Genomic DNA, 26964 nt, shown 5'->3' on the forward strand with positions numbered 1-26964 from the left:
TAGCACAGGGTTTTTCTCAAAGATGTCATGTTCAAGTCCTGATTAGGCTTGGATCTGTTTAGGTCACCACTCAAGTTGATATAGCTACAGTAAAACTAGTAAATATGCTTATGTATTCCTAGATAATCAGTGCAGTACTGTATCAGAACACTGATTTATTTGTATACCAACCCATTCAGATTACACAATGCAGACTGTTCTGTTGACAACCTTTTATTTGCTGTGAAAGACAAAAGACCCTGTGTCTGAATACACACTAATTACACTAATGTGAAAACATTATGAATAATCGGAATTGGAACAAAATTTTTAGTTAAGAACTGTACAGTACTTATTGCTAAAAGCTATATTTATCCATTAAACTTGTTTTGAGATAATTTTTTTTGCATTTTCTTAGATCCGAGAGACTGGTGAAAGACCTAGTAATGAGGAGATCTTACGGTTCTCTAAACTGTTTGAAGATGAGCTTACGCTGGACAATCTTACTAGGCCTCAGCTGGTGGCTCTGTGTAAACTGTTGGAACTTCAGTCAATCGGGACAAATAACTTTCTGCGCTTCCAGCTGATCATGAGGTTGAGGTCCATGAAAGCAGATGACAAAGTAAGTCATTTTAGTCATGCTTTGATTTAAAAAAAATAAGCTTTTTTTTATTTTTTTATTTATTTATCTATTCCAATGCTATAATTAAGCTTGGCAGAATTTGATTTTTATATTTATATTTTTGATGGATATTATCAATTTTATTTTAAAGCTTTTTAAATTTTTTTGTAGATCTAAAATTTCACAGTTATGGGAAATTATAGGAGAGGAAGACAGTCATTATTTAATGACTTTTGAGATTCAAAAAGTAATAACTTTTATAATCGTTAACATAAAAGTCAACATCATGTCAAAACATACATAGTAAATATCCTTAATGAAACTTTAATAAGTTGTAAGCAGTATATTTCTTTCTTTGCCTATCAGTACATTAAAAAAATTATTATTGATGGAAATATTGGTTTGTGTGTGTGGTGAAATCGACGTTTACCAACGTTTGTGGATAAAAATCTAATCTTACCAAGTGTTGCTGAAATATGCAAATGTTTTGTTTCTAAGCATCTACTTATTTTTGTCTCAAAGTTTTATTAATGCTAATTGTATACTTCAGCAAAAAGAATGAAGCCTTAAAATTAGGTGAGCTTCCTCAATTTAGGAAAGAACTGCTGGCCCTTTAAAAATAAGGCAAAAAAAGTATAGCACTGGGGCTGGAAACATTTGGTTAGTGCGCTAACCTTAAATTTTTTGATGTGGTCACAGAAAGATGGGCTTGATGATTTTGTTGTGTCTTTTGCTGGTCATTTGCACTCATCGTCCTCACTACACACTTTACCATGACTGGCAGTCTCTCTGTTCAGGAGGGCTAGAACTGAAATGTTTCATGTTAATTATGAATATATTAGGTCTGATTCATTGACACAACTGTTTTGGAGAAGCTTGCATAGTGTATGCCTGCACAAACAATGTTGTTAATTGAACAATTTTCATAAGTGCCAAAATCCAGTAGCTTTGGTTTGTTCTGAAAAGCCACTCTTGTTTTGAAGGAAAACTTACATTTCAATTATGGAAATTTTGGGAAGGCAAGTCCTGCTTTATGAAGGACTTCTAGAGACAGATAAATATTAGGCAGTGAAAAATAGTACAGTTTTCTGATTAATAAATTCACTGATACAGGGCAGTACAGTTCTGAATCATCTCCTATAACTACGGCTCATTAACCTACCTCTCCAGTTCTTAAAATCTGTCCAATAGGGATCCATGGAGGCAAGGGGTAAGCATGGATTTGATAGAACTACCCATCTGGAAAGTTCAGTTATATGTAAATTAACACTAGATTATTTCCTTTACATTCACAATACCATTTTAATATTTTGATTTATGTACATTCCCCCATTGATCTGTGCTTGTAACTACCATTCATGACAACAGGAATAGCTCAGTTAGAATGAAAGGGAAAATATTTTTGTTTAAGTGTAAACTTCATGTCATAGAAGTGATTTAAAATATTAGCAAGAAAACTCCAAAAGCCACTGTAGTTCTGGAACTTTTAAAATAATTAATTCTGCTTGAAACGTGCAACATTTATGTTGTTGTCTATCTCTTGTTCCAAACATTGCGGCTCTCTATTTTTTATCATCACAGCAGCCCCTAGTGGTCATTCTAAACATCTATGTGCTTATTGTTTTCCTGTTAACATTTTTACATGTTCATTACATGTGAGGTGTTTATTTTACATCTTGTATAGCTGATTGCAGAGGAAGGAGTTGACAGTCTGACTGTTAAAGAACTGCAGGCAGCATGTAGAGCAAGAGGTATGAGAGCTCTTGGCGTAACAGAAGAACGACTAAAGGAACAACTTAAACAGGTACATGTACTGAAGTGATCTTACTGGACTTGTTTAATCATAAAATAGTAATACTATTCTGTGTAGGCATATTATATAAATGAGCAATATGGGTATTGGCCTTTACTGAACCTGTTACTATTTTCTGAGGTATAAAGTTTATATACATTAATCAGACTCAAATTATAGAGCTTTCATATATTGTGACTTGGGTCTAAGACAAATAGTTCTAAAGTTGATGTATACCTGATCCACCTTTTGTCGCTTTTTGATCCTGTGTGTACCTTTTTGTTTAAGAGAACGCAGCTCTGGCATTTATTGTACATAGCTGCTTTCATCTTAAGATCTCAGTTCTGTTTGGAATACATTAGTAACATTAGTAAAAATTTAAAATATAATTTACACTTTTTTGTGTGTGTTATTTTATACTGTATCTAGAAAATAAGTGGTAACTTTCAATTTGCTGTGGAATTCCTATTTTTCTGTGTGATTAAAATGTAACTATATACCTATATCTGTTGAATTACAGTGGCTAGAGCTGCACCTGGACCAACAAATCCCCACTTCATTGCTTATTTTATCCAGAGCCATGTATCTTCCAGATACACTTTCACCAGCTGATCAGCTCAAAACAACACTCCAGACACTACCAGAGAGTGTGGTATGTATTACTTTATATAACCAGTACACTATTTTTCAACAAAAACTAGTTTTTCTGAAAACTGGCATTCTGTGAGTATATTTAAGTACTGATCATATTATTAGTGTTAGCTTTGTATTGTCCCTGTGTAAAAAGTGTAGCCACTGTGACGTACTTAGATGAACAATGTATTAGTTTGCTTACCTGGATGACTGGCTGATCAAAAACAGCTACAGCATTTGAAAATTTTGTATGCACTACTGGAGGTCGGAGTGACTAGGCAGCAGTTGGAAGACTTTTATTATGCATAGTGCTGTGGAAGGCCTAACTGTCCTTAACTGGAAGCTCTGAGGCACCTTGAAAGTACACAGAAAAAGGTGGCATGTACTGAAGGGCTGACCAAAGAATAACCCTCAAGACAAATGTATCCTACTGCACATTCATCTTTAATCCACAGACATGGCAGGCAAAAAACCATGGGTCTAAGCTTGCAGTACTACATTGTAGTATAAGGTAAAGAACATAGTGAGCAAAATAAAGATCTTAAGGTATGTAGCCTTTGCAGGCTCCACTGCCGTGTTAAAGATGGTTACAGTGAGGGTGGCTGCAGTCTGAGTTATGCAGATTGTGACCCTCTGACTCCTGCAAGCTTCTGTGCAACACACAGTTGGGCAAAGTATAAATTTCTCTGTCTGCAAATTCAAGTTTCTCTGCTGGTCACCAGTTGAAAATAAATAAGAGGCAGCCTGGCTGTCTCCTCTTTCTTCTTCCATTAAGAGCAACGTATTGGGTGAGCCAAACTGAAATATCTCTGATGTCCAAAGTCCTGGAGTAAGCAGGAGAAACTAAAATTTGACTGTTCTACTGCTTTGTAGAGCGGGAGGGAGTCTGGCCAACTCTTTATTAGTGAAGCATTTTAAGAGCATGCTGTATCTGAAATCTTACATGAAAAATTAGTCATGGGAGATCAGCATGATTCTCAAAACACACTAATTTCTCTTTGGAATCATCATTACTTGGCTCAGTTATAATTAAGCTTTCTGACAAGTATCTTGGGAGTAGCTTTTTCTCACAGACTTCTTAAGACACAAAGTTTTACTCTTCACCAGATTTGGAGAATAAAGTAACCTTATCCCAAATCCCTGAAAGTTGTGTTTTGGTTTCATTTTAATTATCTTCTCAGTATTTTCTCTTGCTCTATACTCCTCATGGTGACCGTTTGTTCCATAAACAAGACCTTAAAAGTCCCCAGGCTTTGAGATAGGTATTTACTAACATCTGATCTACACTACCAAGTTGTGTTGACCTAGGTCCTGTTATGAACTTAGTTTTGCATATATCCACACCTGAATTTGTCTCCCACTGCCATAGGCACCCCATTACATTGACACAATAATATCGCCTCCCCAAATGACATAGGACCAAAGTCAACCTACTTTGTCACTATAGTGCTAGTGTAGACCTGTGTAAACCTTAACAATCCTTCATCAGCTGTTCTACAGTGTCCCTGTCCCCACTATAGTAATTGCTCCAGTCACAATTTTGAATTCAGTTGCCTGGGGGGGTCACAGATATTGAAAGCCATATCTGTCTCATCCTGTCTCTTTCAGTAGAAGAGTTCTCATTTGAAAGTACAGGCTGTCCTTGACTTAACCACGTTCACCTTAAGGTGAATGGCACTTGCGACATTTCTGAATTGACGTCCTGATTCGACTTACCACCATTGGTTTTGACTTTACGACGCTCAGTCCCGCAATAGAGTGGATTGCGGTTCCAAGTTACAACATTTCAACTTGCGACGCAATTTTCAGGAACCAATTGTTTCATAAGTCTGAGGACTGCCTGTAATATTAAAGCCATTTCATTTCCAGGGTATGCTGACAGTGGTAGCTATCATTCTGTCAGCTGACTATTACATCTTTAAGGCAGCCATATCTTTCCAAACACAATTACCTAAACACTGCATAGTTCTTGTACAGATTCACATTCATCTACCTGTCTTCCCTGATTGATAGTTTAATTTTTATAAAATTAACCTATTAAAGGTTTTAAGTCAATTGGTAAAGAATGATACAGTATTTATTTAAAGACTACGTATTTCTTTTTAACAGACTTATCGGTGCTGTTTCAACGATGTGATTACAGAAATATTTGTTCAGTTGCAGCTTTTACTTCTTTGGTCCCACTGTTTTAGCAATGCTAATCTTAACCATCGGTGTGTCCCACAACCATCTTTGTGTTGCTTCTGCACTGTCCCCTGCGCATGGAACTGCCTTCCTCCTAGGGTGACCAGATAAGAGGGAGAAAACATCGGGACACAATGGGCGGAGCAGCGAGGGTGAGGGGGCGAAGCAGAGTGCTGCTGGCAGAATGAAATATCAGGACAAATTGCATCCGAACCAAAGATCAGTCGGGATGCGGAACAAACACCTAAATATCGGGATGGTCCCGATTTTACCAGGATGTCCTTTCAATCCCTTCTAAAAGACTCCTTTGTTCCATACCACCACAAGGAATAGGCAAAATTTCAGACGGATAGGGGCGAGGGGCAAACCAGTGTAGTTAATAGTCAAAATTAGCTTTAATTTATACTCCTATTGTGTCTATTCAGAGTGTAATCCCTCTTCCTCACCCTTCTGATGTTGCTTTTGACTTAGATTGTAAGTTCTTCAGTGCAGGGACTGCATCTTCCTGTGTGTATGGTCTACCATGTTGTGGGAGGTTACTGGGATAAAAGTTAACCTAAAAATATGCTCTGCCAAACATGTCTGTTTTGAGGGAGTGGGTTTTCAAAACTTGTTTACAATTTTGTTCTGAAAAAGTTTCATATAGGGGACTGGAGAAAGGAATGACTTGCACAATGAGAATGAAAAGCTTTAACAATATCAAAGCAGAAAGGCTCTTTAGGTTTCTCAAAATAAACAGAATTCTCTCTGTGGACTGCACTAGTAGTATATTTTTTTTTTATTTGTTTGACAGTGTGTTCACTGAACTGTTAAGACCTCTGAGCTACATAATTCAAAATGTAGAAGTTTGTTCATGTGTCATCCTTCCAATCTGTTTAGGCCAAAGAGGCTCAAGTTAAAGCAGCAGAAGTCGAGGGCGAAAAAGTAGATAATAAAGCTAAGCTGGAAGCAACCCTTCAGGAAGAAGCAGCCATTAGAAAAGAAAATCAAGAAAAAGAGATGGAAAGAATGTCTGAAGCTGCTGAGAAAGCCAAAGAAATCCTTCAGGTTGCAGCAAGGGTAAGTGCAACTTCCAGCTGTTGAGAAATTTCTTTTGGGATTTACAGTGCATCTATTCTGGGTTTTATCTGTAATCAAAAAGTCGTCAAAATGCACATTTGAAAGATGTGGGGCATCTTTGGGAGGCAGAGGGAAAAGAAATATAGAGAACAATCCTGCAATTCAGGGGATTGACTAGATGACCTAAAATGTCATTTCGATCTGTTATGTTTGGTTCTGTTACTCAGGCCACATCCACACTACAGAGTAAAATCGAAATTAATAAAATCGATTTTATAAAACAGGTTTTATAAAATCGATTTTACGTGTCCACACTAGGGCACATTACTTCGGTGGTGTGCGTCCATGGTCCCAGGCTACCATCGATTTCCGGAGCGGTGCACTCTGGATAGCTCAGTAAAAGAATGGGACCAATAACTTCGATTTCCATCCACACTAACCCTAAATCGATATAGTAATATCGATTTTAGGATTACTCCTCTCGTTGAGCAGGAGTACAGAAATTGATTTTAAGACCCCTTAAAATCGATTTAAAGTGCCTTGTAGTGTGGACGGGTACAGCGTTAAATCGATTTAACGCTGTTTAAATCGATTTAACGCTGTAGTGTGGACCAGGCCTTAGAGGCAACAGGAGATATTTTTGTTTCTTTAAAGAGTTTCCAAATTTTTCTACCTAAAATATTCTTTGCAATTGGATTTGCTAATATTTAACATTAAAAAATTTGAATATACTTGATATAACACTGTTTGGCCTACTTGTCTATGGAAACTGAATGTTATTGTTGAATCAAGCCATATCTTAAGTATAATTTTATTAATATTTTCATGAAATGGGCTTAGACATTGTAACTGAAGTTGGTCAATTTGTAACTGGCAGAGATGTTCATACTGCTTTTGTAGTGTCTTGGAACCTGTATCTAATTGAGCAGATGATTGTGAAAACAGAGAAACATGATGCTGTTTTGTATTAATGAATGTCTTTTTGAATGTGGTTTTGAAATTCAGAAAGAGATGGAGTCTGCAGTGGATCTTGAAGCAGCTGCTGTACATGTAAAGAAAAGCCAGATAGCAGTGGATACAGAACATGAACTGGCTAGTGTGGATTTGACACTGCATTCAGAGACTTTGAAAGATACAGCACCGGTGTTAGAAGGCATTAAGGTAAATTTTGGTATTAAAGGCCGGTTTTAAACACAATGTTTGAAAAGTATAAGCTGATCCAGTATAAAAATACCACTGTCTTTAGAGGCAACTGAATTTCCTCAACACAGTTCAGTGTTTGAGGAAAATCTTAGCAGACTTGCTTATTTTAGCTGTCTTACCTCCTGAAGAGAAATCCATCTAGCCCCAAACCCTTAGATTGCCTGCATGCAAGGCCTAGGACAAAGAGAACTGCTAAGCCTGTCCACAATCTTAAAACATTTCTGTTTTGTGCAGCTGATATACCTAGTTCTGAGGTTGTTTGCAGTGGCTTTAGGAGTTTTAGACCACTGCACTTCCATTTTTACTGCTTATTGTTTATATAATACCATTGGGCAGGAGTGTATGTATGGCAGTTTACAAAACAAGATAAAAATGGGTTTCTTTCTTGAAGAACATAGTCAGAAGATGGAAGGCCTAACTTCTAGAATTAGGATGGTTGTTTAGGAGACGTCTTTGTTACAGTGATGTATGTATATCTTGAGGAACTCAATTATGTTTTTGGTGTTTTTTCTGTGTAGAGTGAGTAGCTGAGAGCAAGAATATGGCCCCTTGTCTCTATCATGGTGTAATTATTCTAATATTTTGTGCTGGAATCTTTTACATGTACAGCAAACTCATTAATACAGGAATTATCTGTGAGCTAAGTTTTGACCCAGTCAGGTTTCCTTACAGCCTGCAGGAAGAATAGAGCACTTTAAAATGTTACTAGCTTTACACAGCTGCCAAACAGTGTTGTAAGCTAAAAGGAAGAATACTGGAATCATTATAAACTCACTTCTGCTTTCAGTGGGGCAAGCAGCTTCTGTTGGCAGGATTCAGTGTGATTATTGAACTTACCACTTTTCATTTAGGTGATGGTCTAGTGATTTAGGGAGCTTGTCCAAATCAACTCCTATTGAAATTCACCCAAGACTTATTTGAATTTGCCAGAATCTTTTTGAAGTGTCCCTCTCTCCGCTCTTAAATCTTGGTCTCTAGCTTAGCTTCTTCTAAATTGCTACTTTGGACTCCATTTGTGGATCCCTTAATTTTAAAAATGTCCCTGGAGAACTGAATGTGAGGTGTGTGTGGTGTGTGTCCAACATTGTTTGACCATACTTGGTATTTTCCCATTTTTATAAGCTTTTCCTTTTTACTTTAACAGCTCAGTTTTCCAAAGAGATGAGTCTCATCATTGCATCCCTTGACAAAGAATCAATTATAGCAAAATCTTTTAACTTGAGTAAGTGTGCACTCCTGATGCTACTTGTGATCAGTTCGCCTGGTTGTGTCAAAGGAATTGTCAAGGTGAAGGGAAAAGATTCTCAGGATGTCCATTTTATTGTTTAGCTACTTAACACAGGATTTGAATAGCTGAAGTGTAGTGATATAAAATGACGGATGTGGGAGTTAGATGATGGTTGGTTCACTGTCCCCAAACATGCACAGGCCACAAGCATAGGTAGAAGTGATTTGCTGGATCTTGGGCTTAATATACATATATTATGTTAAGAGAAGAATTTTACAAGCTTCTGAAAACCCAAACTGTTTCGTGGACAGAACTGAATTCATAAAGAGGAAAATAGGACCTTCTCCATCATGAATAACAATGCTATATGTTGTTTATTACATTTATTATAATCTGAAATTATTGGAAATATACTACAGAGGGGTTTTTGTGGACCCCATCAGTGTCACCTGTACTGTGATCTTGAAAACCGACATGCTAGGACACTGATTCAGCTAGACTAGACTAATCTCACTATCCTAGAACAAAATGGCGAACACGGCACTTTCATTTCAGAGAACTCTCTAAAAAGATTACATTCTAGGTTTTGGGGGTTATAATAGTTATTTATAATTTTTTTTAAAGGAGTTGTAGGGAAAATGGCACCCAGAACAGACACATGACTAGTTTATCCTTTTTTTATCTTGTTCAGTGTTTGTCAGATTTGCCCTGTAGAAAATCTTGTTTGAAAATGTGACATTGCTCTTTGCTTCATTCTATAAACTTTTTCCCTAAAAGCAATACAAATGTCACTTTCTAGACTATATATTCTCTATAGTTTATACTCTTACTCTTCCTGTCCCCCTCCAATACTTGTTGTTCTTTTGAGGAATTCTTCATGAGCAGTTCTCTGAATAATGTTTTACATTTTTTAGCTTGTCTGATGATTAACATTTTGAGAACTAAATTATTCACAGTAGTAGGTTTTTGTGCATGTTTGTGTGCTTTTTGTAATTCAGTTTAGACTAGCATAGAGCATCTGCTTCATATATTATTTGCATTAAATTAGTGTTCATTCAAACAACTTACATTACTAGTTACTGTTTTTTTCCATGCTGCAAAGTTTGAAAAGTGGCAGTGGTACCTATGTATTAAGGTTAGGAACATGCTTTACATTTCTAATGTTCAAAATTTAATAGTTTGTGTGTTGCTGTAGAAAATCAAATATTTTATGATGCTCAGTTTGGGTTTTCTACTGTTTGTGGAAGTGTTTTCTGGAGTAAAATGTATATGGGCTTTTCCCACTTAGTCACGCACCTTAAATTTAACTTATATTTGAATTTCTCTTAGTTCTTTTTTGTTAATTATTGTAAAATTTACTGTTGTTCAGGAGATGTGGTGATCAGATTTCTCTGAACACTAGTGCTCCTACAGATCAGCATCACTGCTAACTTTAAATTAATATTTTAAATATCAAATTGCATTGTTAGGTAATCATCACTGCCTTAGTTAAATGAAAATAAGTAAGATTGTTGGAGTTATCCTGCTATTAATACGAAGAAATTATATAGTCAGTTAAAAGGTACTGATTCAACCTCATCTGGAATACTCTGAACAATACTGCTTACTATACCATAGAAGGTCACTGTGACCTTGGAAAGGGGTGATACTGGGCAACTAATATAATGCCCGGTTCCAACAATCTCGTCTGTGATATGAAGAAGAGGGAAGCAAATTTAATTGGGTTTTGTTTCCTTAGAAGAGGCTTCAAGGTAACCCATATATTTAAAATGATACCCTTTTTTCCCACGTGTGAAGAGTTTAAATGCTCTGAGATATCTTTCTGAAATGGAAGCAAAGAAGAAATTGTGCAAAAATATTACATGTAAGTATCAGTAAATATGTGGCAGAAACGAATTATCTGTCCAAGGGAGACCAAGATTTGTTTCTGGAGTGGGAAAAGATCGTGAAGATGATAATGAAAATAATTTGAGAACTAAATCTGGTGTAGAGACCCAAAAAGAGTTGGCACATTTGGTCAGAGCCCTTTCCAGACAATTTTTTGGTAGGGGGAAAAAAGTAGTGTGATAGATACATTCTGAAACAACTTAATGGCTTCTTTTAAGCTGACTGCTTTAACCTATAAAATAGAACATATATGGATGAGTTTGTGCTAATCAACTGTCTTTTTGTCTTAGGTCTGAAACTTTTTTTTTTAATGATGTTATAAATTTTAGAAACTACATTGAATGTGTAGGGAGATTGATGGTACCTATAAATTAAGAGTCTGACATGAAGAAGGTTCTCACTGTTCGTGAACTGATCTCTGGTTATTTGTTTTGTGTGTGTGTGTGTGTGAGAGACACTCTTTGATGTGATTCATGCGGTAAATGAGGTGTAAAATCAGTTACACAAGCATTGAAAACCTGGTGCTGGTTGATGTCTAAACAACGTGAATGTACACTGGCATACTTGATTTGTGGAATACTGAAAGTTTTCAATACCTTGTGCAAACATGACTTTTCCAAAATAAACACACACAGTTAATAAAGAAGCATATTTCACTGTCAGAAATGGAATAAGATGTTAAATGGACCAGTAAAAGAGACTTTGATATATTAATGGATGATGGCTGGCTTTTTGTTTTTCTTTTTTCTTTAAGTACTGTTTGTTAAGTTGGGTATTGCAGCTATGGTGATCTGACAAAAAAGCAAAGCTTCTAGCCTGATCTTCTTGAAGATTTTGTGGAGAAAATGTCAATTCCTCATGCCACTGTTCAGCAAATATATTCACCAAGAAGGGTCAGAGTTATCATTTAATTATTGGAAGAGTACATTATGATCTGTGTTCAGTGTTCATTTATCAGTGAACTGGGAAAGGATAGGTGATGAAGTGGAACAGGCAATTAGAGCTAAATGTCACAAATAGCATTTTACAGTCTGTGCTACATTTGTAGGCTAAAATGTATTTATACAGGGTTTTTTTTGTTATGGATTAATGCAAATATGTTTGCTTATGTCTTTGTCTTTATTTTAATGTCCTGGCTCCAGCTAAAGAGATTTCTAGCCTTTCTAATTCTAGCCTTTCTAATTCTGTTTGTTTGTGAAGAGCCATTTTTTGAGTCTAGCTTCTGGTGTTCTCGTTTTGGGATAGTTGAAAACTAAGTTTTTTTACTTTTGAGTATTATGTGTTTTAAAAGACACCAGTTTATAAGTCAGACAACTGTCTTGAAATATGTTACCTGCTAATTTTACAAGTATTACCAAAGATTACTATAAATTTAACTTTTTTTCAATTGATATCTGCATTTCTGAACTTTTCATACAGTCAGTTTCATTATTTCTTTTGTCAGTCATTTCCTCTGATTTTGTTCTTTCACACAACAACAGGTAGTGGAGAAATACTTCTTTTAAACGGCAGGGAAATATGGCTGTGAAAATCACAGAAATTGCCAGAGGGGTGAAGAGACAATTATAGTAACAAAAACTATCTTTAATTCACTTTTCAAAAACATCCATGCACCAATCTCAAAATATCAAGCCACCTTCTCTGAAACCTAAAAGAATACAAACTCGCACTGAATCAATTATTTTTCCTGGAAGAAACCACAAATGTGTCCTATGCTCATTTGGATATTTCACTTTTTAGGGTGAGGAAATAACCAAGGAGGAGATTGACATGCTGAGTGATGCTTGCACCAAACTGAAGGAAAAGAAGAAATTGTTAACAAAAGAAAAGGAGGAGCTTGAGGAGCTAAAGGATGATGTTCAGGAATATAGTGAGGTAAAGAATGGGGTGGAGAAGGACTGTTTATATGATTGCTCTGTCCATACATATTCTTAGAAAAACTAACCTTAAACGATTATAATTTGTTTTGTGTGCTGACATAACCCAAATTGGAAATCGTTGGAGAGGCCTACTTGCTCAGTTATTGTGTGGTATGTTGTCATGCAGGACTGTCAGATCCTCAGCTTGAGTAAGTTGTTAAAGTTCAGCTGAAGTCATTGGAATGATGATAGTTTACATCAGCTGAGGATCTGGCCTCTGGTCTTTACTCCATGCTCACTGGGCTGACTGTGCTGGAGAGGCAGTATGATATGGGAGGGGAATGGAGTGTCTCTTAGAATCAATAGGGAACAATTTCTCCAATCTGTAAAGTGGTGGTGGTGCTATCTGAAAGAAGTCTTGATCCAGTTGTACGACACTGGAAGGATGTGAGGCTGAAATCCTAGGATGGATGAAAAGGCTTTTAATTGGGAGGAGGGGAACGGCTGAGGATTTAGGACTATGTAAGAGACATGTAGAACTAGCCACAACATTAATTTAATGTCTAAAATTAACCTTCATTTTTAGCCTCTAAATTTCACTGTTCCCATGTGTCTGACAACAGCAATAACTGCTTCCTCTCCTGCTGCAACCTTTTTGATTTGCATATGACTCCTGCTTTTCTGTTAGACATTGCTATAATTATTGTTGCAAATTTATCTTCTCATGAATGCTTTTTGCTTGAACATCTCCTCTAGGATTTGCAAGAGATTAAGGAGCTATCTAAAACAGGACAAGAGGATGTAGTGGAAGAGTCTAAAGCAAGCAAGCAGTTGACCAAAAGGGTGAACCGAATGATTGGACGAATTGGCAAAATTATTAATGAATTAGAGACAGACCAAAAGGTGGTGGATGGACAGTTGGACAGTGGTGCTAGTCCACCTATTGGGTAAGTGAGTGATGGCACCACACTTCCTTTTCAAAACACTCATTCACCGCCATCAGTCTGCATGGTAGTGACTGCAAAAATGACATTGTCCGCTTCAATCTCAGTGTCTCAGTGATCTCCATCTCAAATCTGGTTAATACCCAATAAAAAGATGGGTTGATCCCCAAACTCCCAGTCCTGCAAATTTAGTCTGAGCTTTGAGAGTCAGGATGGGTTCTTTGGGACCTTGCCTTCCTGTGCTTGACACTAGTAGTAAAGGTTCTGCAGGCCTTAGTTACATTTGAGCAGAATACACAACATTTTTATCTTGGCACACTTTCTGATTTCCAAATAAATTCCATAAAGGTTTGTTTATGCAGTGTAGCAGGGCAGCGACTCTCCCGGCGGCACCTCCTGCTAGTCGTCCAGGGAATTAGTTCGCCAGCCTCCAGAGCGCCCTCTGCAGGCCGGTGTCTCGCCTTGCCACTGGCCCCATGTCGCTCCTGGACCCCAGTGTCCTTTCTCTCAGGGTTCTGCCCCCTGCACTACCCCACAGTCTCACTGGGTCTCCCCTCTCTGGGGAACCCTCCACCCCCCTATCCCAACGTCGTCTCAGTCGGGCTACTGCTCATCACTATCTAGCCCCCACTCACTGGGGTGGACTGCAGTATAATTGCCACTTGTCATCAGCAAGGAGGGTTTGGACCTGCTGCCTTTGCCTACTCTTGGGCTACTCTCTACAACCCCAGTACCTTTTCTGGCCTTTAGCAAGGCTTGCAGCCTGGGGGTTTTCCAGGCTGGAGCTCCCAGCTCCTCTAGCCTTCTCTGAACCCTGCTCAGCTACTAGTAGCCAGGCCCTTCCCTCTCAACAGCTAGAGAAAGACATACCTAGCGCCAGCCTAGCAGCCCCTTTATAGGGCCAGCTGTGGCCTGATTTGGGGCGTGGCCCCAGCTGAGGCTTCTTTCCCAGTCAGCCTAGGTTTTTCTCTCAGCCCCAGCCCTCTCCAAGACTTGCTTTTACCCCTCTGGGCAGGAGCGGGGTGACCACCTCGCTACATGCAGGTATGCTACAAAATTCAAACCTCATGCAGTTCTGATTTCAGTGGGAGTCTTGCTTCCTGCCCCTCCCCCACCTTCAAAACTAAGGAACATCACAGCTCTCTCAGATTACTATTGCAGCCCGGCTGCAAAATCAAAATTGGGGCCTCATTCTGCTGCTTGGTGTAGAAATATAAAAGAGAGAGTCTGTGCCCTCAAACAGTTTATAGCCTAAATAGGGATGAGTATTCCCCTTTTTATTAAGTCTTCACTCAATTCCTAGCTTAATGTAAATTATTTCAAGTTCTATTGTAAAGATTAAGACAAACATGATTAAAGGTAGTTGTAGGGGAAAACCAGCTGGTGACCAGTCTTAGCTGACAAAGTATGGCCTATATATTTTAATCAGGGCTTGCTGTGTAATTGTACACTTCTGTAAAACCATTCATTATATGCAAAGGTTTCTTATCTTGAAGGAATGTAGGAAATCAGTGAATAGTTTGCCAAACTTTGTGGTTCATCTAATATTTCTTATAAAAATGTGTAGTCTAAACAATTAAACTGTTTTTACTATATAGTCAGCATTGTTACAGGAGCGCAGAAGCCCCATTGTGCTAGTTTTTGTTAGACATATTGCTTGGAATTATTACCCATTATCGGCTTGATCCAGATTCAGCTGAAATGGATGGAAGATCACTGTTGACTTCAGTGGGAATTGGATCGGGGCCCTATGTGTAAAGGATTCTTTTGCATGTTCTTGGAATATTTGTATATCTTTTCTTAACCTGATATTTTGAATGGTTGCTCTTCAGCACTCCCCTTGCTGGTTGGTTTACAAGAAGCGAGTGTTGGCTCCATTGGGAAAAGGCTTCCTACACTGGATGTGAGATAATAGAATGATAGCCATCAATAAAAAGGAGCGAATATTGGCTCAGATGGGATGAAATTTCTATGTGTTGACATGAATTGTATTGACAGTACTTAACAGGCTTGGCAGGAGGCAAGAATGGTCCTTGAGGTATTTCTGAACCTGGTAAACCTACAAGATTCTTGCTCCTTTGTCAGTGGAAATTAAGTGATTACTTGGATAAGTGTTGGAGCACTGTATATATGCTCTTTGTGTGTAGAAGTGTAAATGGGTTTACCGTCATTTATGACCATTACCATGGGCAATTACCACTGTGTATTTGAGTTTTAATGTAAGCTCGGTAACCCAGTATATCTTTAAACTTCCAAGCGAGACCCCCCCCTACTCATGCCTTAATTTATGCAGTGTATAAGTGTATATTTTTCCTTACTGTTGGTCAGGCTTTTGAATAGTCAGTCTCCCTTTTTCTGGCTCTTGGGTTAATATTCTGTTTTGTCTTAGCTGAATTTCCAAGTTATTGGAAGGAAATGTTTGGTTACTTATGGGTTTTATGCCTCACATAATGATTGCCAGATGCATCAGTTTTCCTTAAGCCACTTTTAAACACGATGAAGCTTTATACATGGATAAATGTTTGTGGCCTCCCGTTCCTTTCAATTCAAGTGACTTTTACCATTTGAGTCTGTTCACTGCAATGACCTCCATAGCCTCAGGATTGTCATGGCATCAGCAAAAGTCCAGGAATTTTTAAGGATGGTCCAGAGAAACATCCTCCCCCTTCTGAAAAATCAGTCTGTGGCCACAAACCTGACGTTAGGGATATGGAGTTAAAACCATACTAATAAATAACCCTTATTAAAAGGATTGTTGGTTTTATCATCTTCTGTATCTCTGTGTGACCTGGGTTGGAAGGTGTAAACTAGGGCTGTCAATTAATCACAGTTAATTCATGCGATTTAACTAAAAAAAAAATCACGATTAATAATAGTTTTAATCACACTGTTAAACAATAGAATACCAATTTAAATTTATTAAATATTTTTGGATGTTTTTCTATATTTTCAAATGTGGTGATTTCAATTACAACACAGAATACTAAGTGTACAGTGCTCACATTATTTTTGCTTACAAATACTTGCATTGTAAAAATGAGAAACAAAAGAAACAGTATTTTTTCAATTCACCTCATACAAGTACTGTAGTGAAATCTCTTTATTGTGAAAGTATAACTTACAAATGTAGATATTTTGTTTTGTTTGTTACATAACTGCATTCAAAAACAAAACACTGCAAAACTTTAGAACCTACAAGTCCACTCAGTCCTACTTCTTGTTCAGCCAATCGCTAAGACAAACAAGTTTGTTTACATTTACGGGAGATAATGCTGCCCACTTCTTATTTACAGTGTCACCAGAAAGTTAGAACAGGCGTTCACATGGGAATTTGGTAGCCGGCATTGCAAGGTATTTATGTGGCAGATATGCTAGACATTCATATGTCCCTTCATGCTTCAGCCACCATTTCAGAGGACGTGCTTCCATGCTGATGATGCTCGTTAAAAAAATAATACGTTTATTAAATTTCTGACTGACCTCCTTGAGGGAGAATTGTATGTCTCTTGACTCTGTTTTACATGCAATCTGCCATATATTTCATGTTATAGCAGTCTCGGATGATGACTCAGCACATGTTGTTCATTTTAAGAAAACTTTTGCTGCAGATTTGACAAAACACAAAGAAGATACCAGTGTGAGATTTCTAAAGATAACTACAGCACCTGACCCAAGGATTTTAAGAATCTGAAGTGCCTTCCAAAATCTGAGAGGGAAGATGCATGAAGCATGCTTCACAAGTCTTAAAAGAGCAACACTCCGATGCAGAAACTACAAAACCCGAACTACCAAAAAAGAAAATGCTCCTCCTGCTGGTGGCATCTGACTCAGATGATGAAAATACATACGTCGGTCCACACTGCTTTGGATTGTTATTGAGCAGAACCCGTCATTAGCATGGATGACCTCTGGAATGGTGGTTGAAGCATGAAGGGACACATGAATCTTTAGTGCATCTGGCATGTAAATACCTTGCAATGCCAGCTACAACAGTGTCATGTGAATGCCTGTTCTCACTTTCAGGTGACACTGTGAACAAGAAGCGGGCAGCATTATCGCCTGCAAATGTAAACAAACTTGTTTGTCTGGGCAATTGGCTGAAAAAGAAACAGGACTGAATGGACTTGCAGGCTCTACAGTTTACCATTTTTTTTATTTTTGAATGCAAGTTTTTTTTTGTACATAATTCTACGTTTGTAAGTTCAACATCCATGATAAAGAGATTGCACTATAGTACTTGTATTAGGTGAATTGAAAAATACTATTTCTTTTGTTTTTACAGTACAAAAATAAAATATAAAGTGAGCACTGTACACTTTGTATTCTGTGTTTTAATTGAAATCAATATATTTGAAAATGTAGAAAACATCCAAAATATTTATATAAATGGTATATACTATTATTGTTTAACAGTGCGGTTAATTGTGCAATTTTTTTAATCATGCGATTAATTTTTTTAATTGTTTGACAGCCCTAGTGTAGTCCACTTCATGAGGGCAAGCAGAGGCTTTAACCTACAAAGAGTAGATATCAAAGCAACATGTTGCCACTAGGCAGACTTCAGAAGCAGTGAGACAGTTTCTGAAATCTGCTTAGGAGTAGTATGGAGTTCAGTCTTTACATTTTGTGGAAGGGTTTGTTCCTTCCATGTGTGAGGAAATTAAATCCAACAGGGCATGTATGTGTATGCTGTTTCAAGAACAGATTCCTCAATTCTTGTCTTCCCAGGATTTGTTCAAGTGGGTTCTCTTGCATGCTTTCCGCTCTCTGTTTTCTGTAGACCAACCTCTTTAGTCCAGCAGGATGGCTGAGGCAGGGTAGTGTCCCCTGTATGAATAGGACAAAGGTCTTTAGGTGCTGAGGAGCACACAAACTTTACCAAATTATATTTCAGTTATCAGTGGCTTCTTGTATTTGTAGAAATCATAAGAGTGAGTATGTCTGGAGGATAAAGACCTACCTAAAGAACTCATAAGTGATAAATAATTCACTTTTGCTTTGTTGTTTTCAGTTCTTGATCAGGCTATAAACCTTTTGTTCAATATAAAATACCATTACATGTCTTTAATATCCTTTTCTCTTCCTTCTTTACTTCTTTGTAGTAACTGTTTGCTGTATACAGATTGTGTTTCCCCTTTAGGGAGAATCTCATCAGTATCAACGAGCTTATTAGTGTGATGAAACAAATCCAGAAGTTTCCAGAGAACAAACTGAATAGGATTGCTGAGGCATTAGATGAAAACCAGGATGGCAAGATTGATATAGATGATGTTGCCAAGGTGAGTCTGCAGAGCAGTTTAATAAAATAAAACAGGTATTACACACTTACAGAAATGCCGAGTTAGGCTACATTTTGCAATTTTCACTTAATTTCATATTGTTTTCTTTGCCCAAATCTTTATTTTGATTTAGAATATCTGACTGATAGATCAGTCTTTTATGTTTTGTGTTTTTAATACATACTACCCATTGCTAAATTAATGGAGACTTTTTACCACTAGTTTGGGGGATGTATTCATGATTTGCTCCCATATCCAACATTCACCTCTTCATCCCTAAACCAAAAGGTTCTCTTTCCTAGTAAAAACCACATCTGTAGCTCTTACCCTTCCCTCCACAGATGAGCATATAATCTGGGATGCCTTTTGGTGGCACTCCCCATCTATCCTACTATCCAGCCAACTGGACAGCTTGGTTTTTTTGTGTTTTTTTTTTTTTTAATTAAAGCCTTATGCTAGATATTTATAAATTAACTAACTGAGTTTATGCACCATGCTTTTGCATATGAAAATGCGGTTTAAAATAGTATTTGAGGAAGCAATTGGGAGAGGGGGCAGAATTTGTTCCCTTCTCTGAAGAAAAGTGCAGTGGGATTTTTAATGACTACAAACAGTAAGACTGATATTAGCCAAAATTCTTCCCTAATGTATCTAGAATACTAAACCATACAAACATGTAAGAGAGATGTTTCATTGTGCTCTGCATTCTTAAGCCTAAAGTACACCAGGCCATCAGTCGTCCTGAGAAGGGAGCTGTTGGTCTCTGAAGCTCCTCTGCTGTTGAGCTACATAATCTCATCAGTTTTGAAGCTTTAATTCTGTGGAGTTTAGGAGTTGTGTAGTAACAGAATTTCAGGGACCCCGATAATCTAAACACCCTCCTCCCCCCCCCCCCCCCCCCCGTTTTCTTTTAGATGTGGATCATGCCTGCTTCCTGGTTAGTGCACTTTGGATATTCTGGGTTGCACTGTAAATACTATCCATTTCCTCTCCTTCTAGCTGTCATGTTCCATTTTTTTTCTCCCTTCCCACAGTTTTCCAGGCTCTCCCCTGCTGTTCTCTTTTGTTACTTCAGTGAAGTGGAAGCAGCTCTGGGGATGTACTGAAACCCATGTTAAACTTTTAGATTGGTTAATTTGAAAGTCATTTTTCTCCTTTACACAAGTGACAATAACAGTGAATAGAGTAAGAGCAGACTGGAAAATACAATATTTGTCCTACTGAATCACATTTTTTCATTTTTTCCTCTTTAGTAAAAGGCCTTGTATTTTATTATTATTTTTTTTTAATTCCTTCACGGTGGCTCTGAGCTGTTATTGCATTGAGCTATATTTATCAAGTCAAATAAAACTAAAAGCTGAATCCTTTCCTGATGTAATTCCATTTCCTTCACAGACTTTGGTAGTTATAGAAGAGATGAAGTTGTCCTTAAATCTCTGGACTAAAATAATCATTATGGAGTTTTATAGTATTTTATACAAGGATAATTAACTTTCTTCCTTTGTCTTCAAAAAGATTGAAACTCCTTTTATTTTTTTTAATTGAATTTGGTTTTTTGCTCTGCATTTGGTTTGCCCGGGCTTTAGGATTGTATGTTTATTAATAGTGTTTATCTATGATAATAGCGATTTTTTTTTAATATGTCGAATTTTATTTTTTTAAAATCTACTTCAGAAAAACTACAGATCCTAGAATGAGCTATTTTTCTGTTCGTTTTTTTTTTTTTAAATCAAACTAGTGAGTTTTTTAAAGTGCTGTTGTCACATTATTTTCCTCATGCTTTCAGGTGATTAAAACTTTTTTAATTAGTAATTTATTTTAAAACCTAATATTCTTTTAAACTTGGTAATGCTCTTTGATTTTACTCAAGAGGAAGATGTTAAGTGTCTTAAAACACATTTGTGACAGATATGTTAGTATCTGAGACACCATCATTATTTGAGTCTGTTTGAGACAACTGTATTTTAGCTGTTGGTAAATGTTGATTTTACAGTGGTGATCACTCTCAACTCATGTAAGATACAACCTGTTTTTAAATTTTGGTAAAAGCCTTTCCCATAAAGCAGAGGTATTAAACTCATTTAGCAGACAAAAGCTGAATTTAACTTATGGTCTGTGGGCCAGGGTATAAATGTAGGAGTATGTATTATCTTCAGTCCACGGCAGATTTCCCACTTTCCTTCATTTGGTGGTTTGCACTAAGAACAAGTGCAGAAAGTGGCCTTTTTGTACTAATGAATATTGCATCTGCTTTATCACTGCATTACAGGTTCACACCAGTTTGATTCCACTGGTTTACAGCTAATAACACAATTGTAAATCAGGTCCTTAGTTATGAACATTTTGTATTATTTGCTTAATACTTTTTTTTTTTGTTGCATCGAGCATCATTCAGTGTGTGTGGGGGGCAGGGGGGGAAATGTCAGCTTTAGAGAAACCAGTGTTTCTGCTTTTTGTTTCTCTTCCTGCCCCTTCCTCCTGTTCTTCTATCTTAATTTCCTTTTCTCCAGCAACTTTCAGTTCCCACTTCCCTGTGTCCTTCAGTTCCAGCCACTAAAATGAACAGCAGTAAAATATTTCATGCAGATTTTAAATGTTGTCATTATTGGAATTTGAGCTAATATCTCAATAAGATAACGGGTGACGGAAGATTTCAAACCTGAATCATCTTTTTAGGCTGTCTGTAGCCTAAGGAAGACACCATTGCATGAGATTTACACTCAGTTCATGTTTGGAAGGCTTTCTTCACAATCAGGAAGGCCTACTAATATTTTAAAAAAAGGAAAATTCAGAATATGTATGTCATGTGTCCTGGCCACATAGTTATACAAAGCAGCCTAGATGCTTGACACCGCTGCTCAAAGGGTCAGATTCACTCTAGGTTTACATAATGTAGAGAGGGCAATCAGTTGTAGCTTAAACACCTGAGGGACAAGCTTTTGTGACTCTTGCCCTTAATGTTTGCATGCATGTCCATAGCAAAAAGAACTTGATGAGGACAGTTCATTAGGAACTGAGCTTAAATCTTCAGCCACTTTAAATGTGTCATCAAAAAGCCACAGGATTTTAATAATTTTTAAAAATATTGCGAAACTGGATTATAGTATATGATCACACACAACCAACAGAATAATGGGGGAGGGATAGCTCAGTGATTTGAGCATTGGCCTGCTAAACCCAGGGTTGTGAGTTCAGTCCTTGAGGAGGCTACTTAAAGATCTGGGGCAAAATCAGTACTTGGTCCTGCTCGTGAAGGCAGGGGGCTGGACTCAATGACCTTTCAGGATCCCTTCCAGTTCTGCAAGATAGGTATATCTCTGTATATTAACTCTATTTTGCTTAGACCTATGAGAGAGAGCTATTTCTCTCCTAATTAGATTAAGGGTGTCAGAATACTTTACCTATGTGAAAATTAATGTTTTTGTGCATTTCCTTATTTAGGTGGTAGAATTAATTGACAAAGAAGACATTGATATCTCAACAAGTCAAGTTGCTGAGATTATGGCACTGCTTCAAAAAGAAGAGAAACTGGAAGAAAAAGAGAAGGTGAAAGAAAAGGTTGAGAAGGAAGCTGTGGAAGTGAAGAATTAATCTTCAGAATCTGAAGTAAAGTCCAGTGTAACCAATACAGCTTACCTTCCTGTGTACTAAAGCGTGCGTGTATGTGTGTGTGTGTGTGTGTGTATATAGCTATCTATCTCAGCTGAGCTTCTGTGATGATGAAAAATGTTAGCACTTTATGTGCTAAATGAGTTTGCCAGTGGCAAATCAAAGATATGTTTTGTGGAATATGGAATCAAATAATTTCTATTATCAAGCAAGTGATTTTTACCATCATTCATGCAGATGAAAACAATATGATTCTTTAAGAACGTGTTCTTTGCTGTGGAATCACATATTTGCAGTCATCACTATGGTGTAGAGAATCACTAAACTTGCTAGTTTCCAAAACATTAGTATAAATAGTATATCTATCATGGAATAATGTGTGTGAATGTCATTTATTTCCTTGCATCATGTAAACATCTGATCAGCAACCGTTAAACAAGGTCCAACATTGTTGTTCTGCTTCCTCCTTGAGCTTTTTGCATAGTTTCTTATAAATTTTTCCTTTCTTCAAAATATTTCATTATCCCTTGAAACACTACTGAAGGGGCTGTGGCATCAATAATAAGTGTTTAGATTATTTAATTTTTTCTGAGCTTCATATCCACTAAACTGTTGCTTTGCTAATACAGAATGTCACATACTCTGATCTCATGTGTTAAATCAACTGTTTTATCTGTCACTTTTTTATGAAGGGAAAATTCAGTGGAACTGAAACCTCCAATGAAGAATGATTTTTATGGGTGCCTTAAGCTTATTGTGATTGAAAAGTGGGAGTGGTTACTTCTAAGACAGTTCTCATAATTCCATATGAATTATTAAAGTATTGGGGAAATAGAAACCTTTAACATACTTCCAAAATGTGTTCTGACACATAAGTGGGAGAGTGCATATTGAAATAGCTAAAGTAATTAGAAGGGGAAAATGTCAATGCTGGTATTTTTACATATATTTTTAAAACTTGCAGTTATAAAAAAATGTTTGTTCTTATCTACCTGAATCCTGTATACAACATAATAGGCGTTTTTACCTCTGGATTTTTCATCTCAGGTATGAAATCACTAACCACGTGACAGTCAGAAAACGTTAGTAAATCTGTTCATCTCATGGCCTTGCTTACTGCAGTGTTACCAAATATCTGGTATAAACAACGTTTTAAGTACATGGTTTGCTTTCTGGTTAACTGGTTCTTTTATTTAGTTTCTTCTCTAATTAAGTAATAAATTAAATATTAGCAACTAATGGATCTGGATTTACTATACCATGTCTTTTTTTTTTTAATGAAGATGTAAAACACAAATACTGACAATTTTAGTATATTAATTTATTTTCTGAGCAGTCTGAATTTCCCCTTGTTTCTTAAATTTCAGATTTCATTTGCCAATGAATACTAATATTATGACTTTCACCAGTATTCTTTTCATTTTGCATCCAGTAGTTCATAGTCTCAAATTTTTGTAATTATCAGATTAATGCATGTTAAACATGCTGTAGAATGCTGTACATGGAAGAGAATGGAGTCTATACGTTTTTTGCTATAGTAAAAATTGTGTACTGTCTCAAAAGTTCTGACTCCCAAACACATTTCATTGTAATTCTTTGGGTTTTTTTGTGTTAAATCTGAATTAGAATGACAAAAATGTTTATAGAGAGATGGGACTGATATGGCTACAACTACACTGAAAACCAAAATGTTAATAGAAATTCCGTCAAGTTAGTGGAACAACATATAGTTTGGGCATTCTCATGGCTTGCATGGTGGACCATTATATTTATTGAATTGTTTCTTGTACATTTTTGCTATGGTAATATACAGTTTGTTAGCTAATTTTAGAAGCAGAGTAAAAATGTTCAGTTCACAACAGTAGAACATTTTACAGTTTGTAAATTATACAGTTTGTAAAGAAAGATACCTACAATGGGTAATGTGACTGATCCTCCTGAGAAGCACTATAATTGCACCTTACTGAGTAAACTGATTTCCACCTGTGGACAGGTTGAAATTACAAAGTAATATGATCTTTGCGATTCTTTTACTGTATTTTTTAAATGGATGGGCATATCTGCTTTCCTGAAAGTAAGGGTAAGGTATAGATTCTGGCATGAAGTCAGTTTCAAGATGTGTATTTATAATTTGACTATAACCTGTAAGGCTAAAACTTGCCCAGTATTTCATACCGTGGGCTGTATTTGTCAAGGCATTGAGACACATTTGTCCCTGGTAAGTTTTGTTGTGTCTTTTGTTGATTTGAAATATTAGGTAGAGTGAACAAGAAAGGAGATCTAAAGTAGTGATGGATGTTTTTTAAACACCATCCTTATTAAATTCATTCTGATACATTTATGGCTAAAAGTTTTTGCTCTTGGACTCACCTGAAAAATGATATATTGAGATACTTGAATTAGTTAATTTAAAAGCACTGCTTTCAATAACCAGCGTTAGTTTCCCCTGTCATCTAAAGAGTTTTAAATAAATCATGTATAAATCAGCAATAGCTAAATGTGTTAATTTATTTTGAAAAATATTGCAAATCCAAGATATGTGGCCTAGAATTCATAATAGCACACGTTATCTGCCATTTTATATAGTAAGTGGGCAAACCCATGACTAGCTAGACTTATTGCATGTTCTGTGGGTCTCAAAAATATTTGGCAGGCTTCTGTTAATCACCAAGGGCCCCAAATCCAAAACCCTTCCTTGAGTAGTTTTATGGAAGTTTTTAAAACTGCACAGGTTAATGGGCGTGAGGGTTTGGCAGTATTTGGGCTTCAAATCAAGAGCTTTACTGCTTTTTATCTAGACCAAAAGAATAAATAAATCTAAGTTAAAATGCTTCAGGAGGGATTGATGGTTTTCAGATGTACAGTAGCCGATCATAGGACTTACTCATAGAACTATTTTAATCAGTAGGTCTAAATATTTTAAATAAAAATTTAAATAGTTTGTTTAAATTTATTGAAAGGTTGTATGATATTTGAATGAGCTTATGAGTTACACAAGCTGATTCTTCAGAATTATAGTTAGGCAAGCAATAACATTGTTATCACATTGTTTCAAGTTCAGGTAAAGATCTGATATGATAAACAATTTAGGGAAAAAATTACATATGAATCTTTATTACTTGTGGCTTACCAAAAAAATTCCAGTTTGGCAACAGAGTTACTGAAATAGAGCAAAGTAGTGTGTCCCTTTACCTTCTGCCTATGACATAATTAGCTACTTTTGTAACTTAGTCATATTTCATCAATTAAACAGTTCTTTCCAGCTCATGTTTTTTCAAATGCCCACTTTCACTCAGCTCTTCATCAGCAATTACATGCTGTTGTTGTGCTGTATAAGTAAATCTGTCTGCCAGCTAGGTACCAGAAGGTTAATTTTATGGAGCACTTGTCATCTTTAAAAGATACTAATATTAACTGTTTTTCTGTTTGAGTGCCACATCCAAATTTTAGTGAAGGTAATGGGAGTTTTTCCATTGAGTTCAGTGGGAATTGGATCAGACCTGAAAAAGGCAGGTTTTTTTTTGTTTTACCTCATTTGTTTTGATGTGTACATTACACCCTACCAAAATGCAATAAAGAAATTCATAAAGCTCTATAAACTTGAACTAATATCTTAAAAAAGGATTTGGGGGGAAAAAAAAAAACCAAGATCTTAAATGCTAACAGGATACATGAATAACCTTCATTTACAGACCAGTGGTCTGAAAGCTTTTTGTTTCCCAAGACCTGAGTTTGAGATTCGTTGTTTTTCATGTAAGAATAAATGACGACATCACTAATTCCTGAAGTGTGCAGGAAGCTGCATTCATGTAGGAGAAACACAGAACATTAAACTTGGGTCTTGACATATAAATGCTTTTCAAATATCTTTGCTCAGAATGTATAGCTAGGGCCTTCCATCCTGCAAAGAGAAATGTGCGGGCAGACCCATGCCTCAGTACAGAGCTGTGCTGATTTCATTGGGGCTGTGTGCAGGATCTCTTTGCCTTAAATGGTAGACTTTGTGAAAGGGACTGGCTCTTCTGATTTATGCAGTTTGGAATACTGCATGTAATTTATATATATCTAAACATATGTGCTGCTAGTGGCTTAAGCTTTTAGATATTTTAGTATGTATTTTTAAAGCATTTGTTTACTTTGAACTTGAGATTTATTTCAAATTATTCAGTATATTTTTAATTTTAAAGAAGTCCATAGTTAATTCTACTTTTTGAGATTTGTTGTTACAGTTTAAGGAGTTCAGCCCATGTTATAACACTGTCTAAAAGGTTACTTGCTATCTGTGCTCTGAGCGTACTGGTCCTAAACTTGCCACAGTACAATATAAAGGTTTTTGGGGGAAGTTTATTAAAATGTGTAATGTCTTCAGTTTTAATAAACTTGTAATATTTTTACACCAGAGATGTTTTTTCTTTTTATATGACTTGACTCTGATTTATTGTTGCTTAGATGACTTACCAGCCACAGGTCTAATAAATGGCGGATCCAAGATTACAAATACAGGATGAAAGAGGGCAGATAAAGTACTAAGGTCTAAAATACTGGGTTTTTCGAGTGCTTGCTCATGTCCATTCCATATTAGGTGTGTGCGCTCTGCATGCACTGCTGCCGGAGATTTTTTTCCCCTGGTGGTATCCGTAAGGCCGGCTCGAGCATCTGTTGGAGGCCCACGCTCATGCGCCGGTA

General features: G+C 36.7%; 1 protein-coding gene across 2 annotated transcripts in view; it reads left to right on the top strand.

Moving 5' to 3' along the window:
* The window catches only part of LETM1 (leucine zipper and EF-hand containing transmembrane protein 1), a 72588-nt gene extending 45911 nt beyond the window's left edge, over positions 1–26677 (top strand). Inside the window, exons 6-14 of one of the 2 annotated variants that reach the window (XM_050947582.1) lie at positions 398–601; positions 2286–2405; positions 2914–3045; positions 6090–6269; positions 7275–7430; positions 12328–12462; positions 13203–13393; positions 18513–18669; positions 22111–26677. In XM_050947582.1, the coding sequence (XP_050803539.1) occupies positions 398–601; positions 2286–2405; positions 2914–3045; positions 6090–6269; positions 7275–7430; positions 12328–12462; positions 13203–13393; positions 18513–18669; positions 22111–22260 (1425 nt within the window). In that variant the 3' untranslated portion in view covers positions 22261–26677. The remainder of the gene's footprint in view (positions 1–397; positions 602–2285; positions 2406–2913; positions 3046–6089; positions 6270–7274; positions 7431–12327; positions 12463–13202; positions 13394–18512; positions 18670–22110) is intronic. The other variant, XM_050947583.1, reaches the window with a different exon arrangement.
* Positions 26678–26964: the final 287 nt, after the last annotated feature.

This window comes from Gopherus flavomarginatus, chromosome 3, assembly GCF_025201925.1.
Source record: "Gopherus flavomarginatus isolate rGopFla2 chromosome 3, rGopFla2.mat.asm, whole genome shotgun sequence".
NCBI lineage: Eukaryota > Metazoa > Chordata > Testudines > Testudinidae > Gopherus > Gopherus flavomarginatus.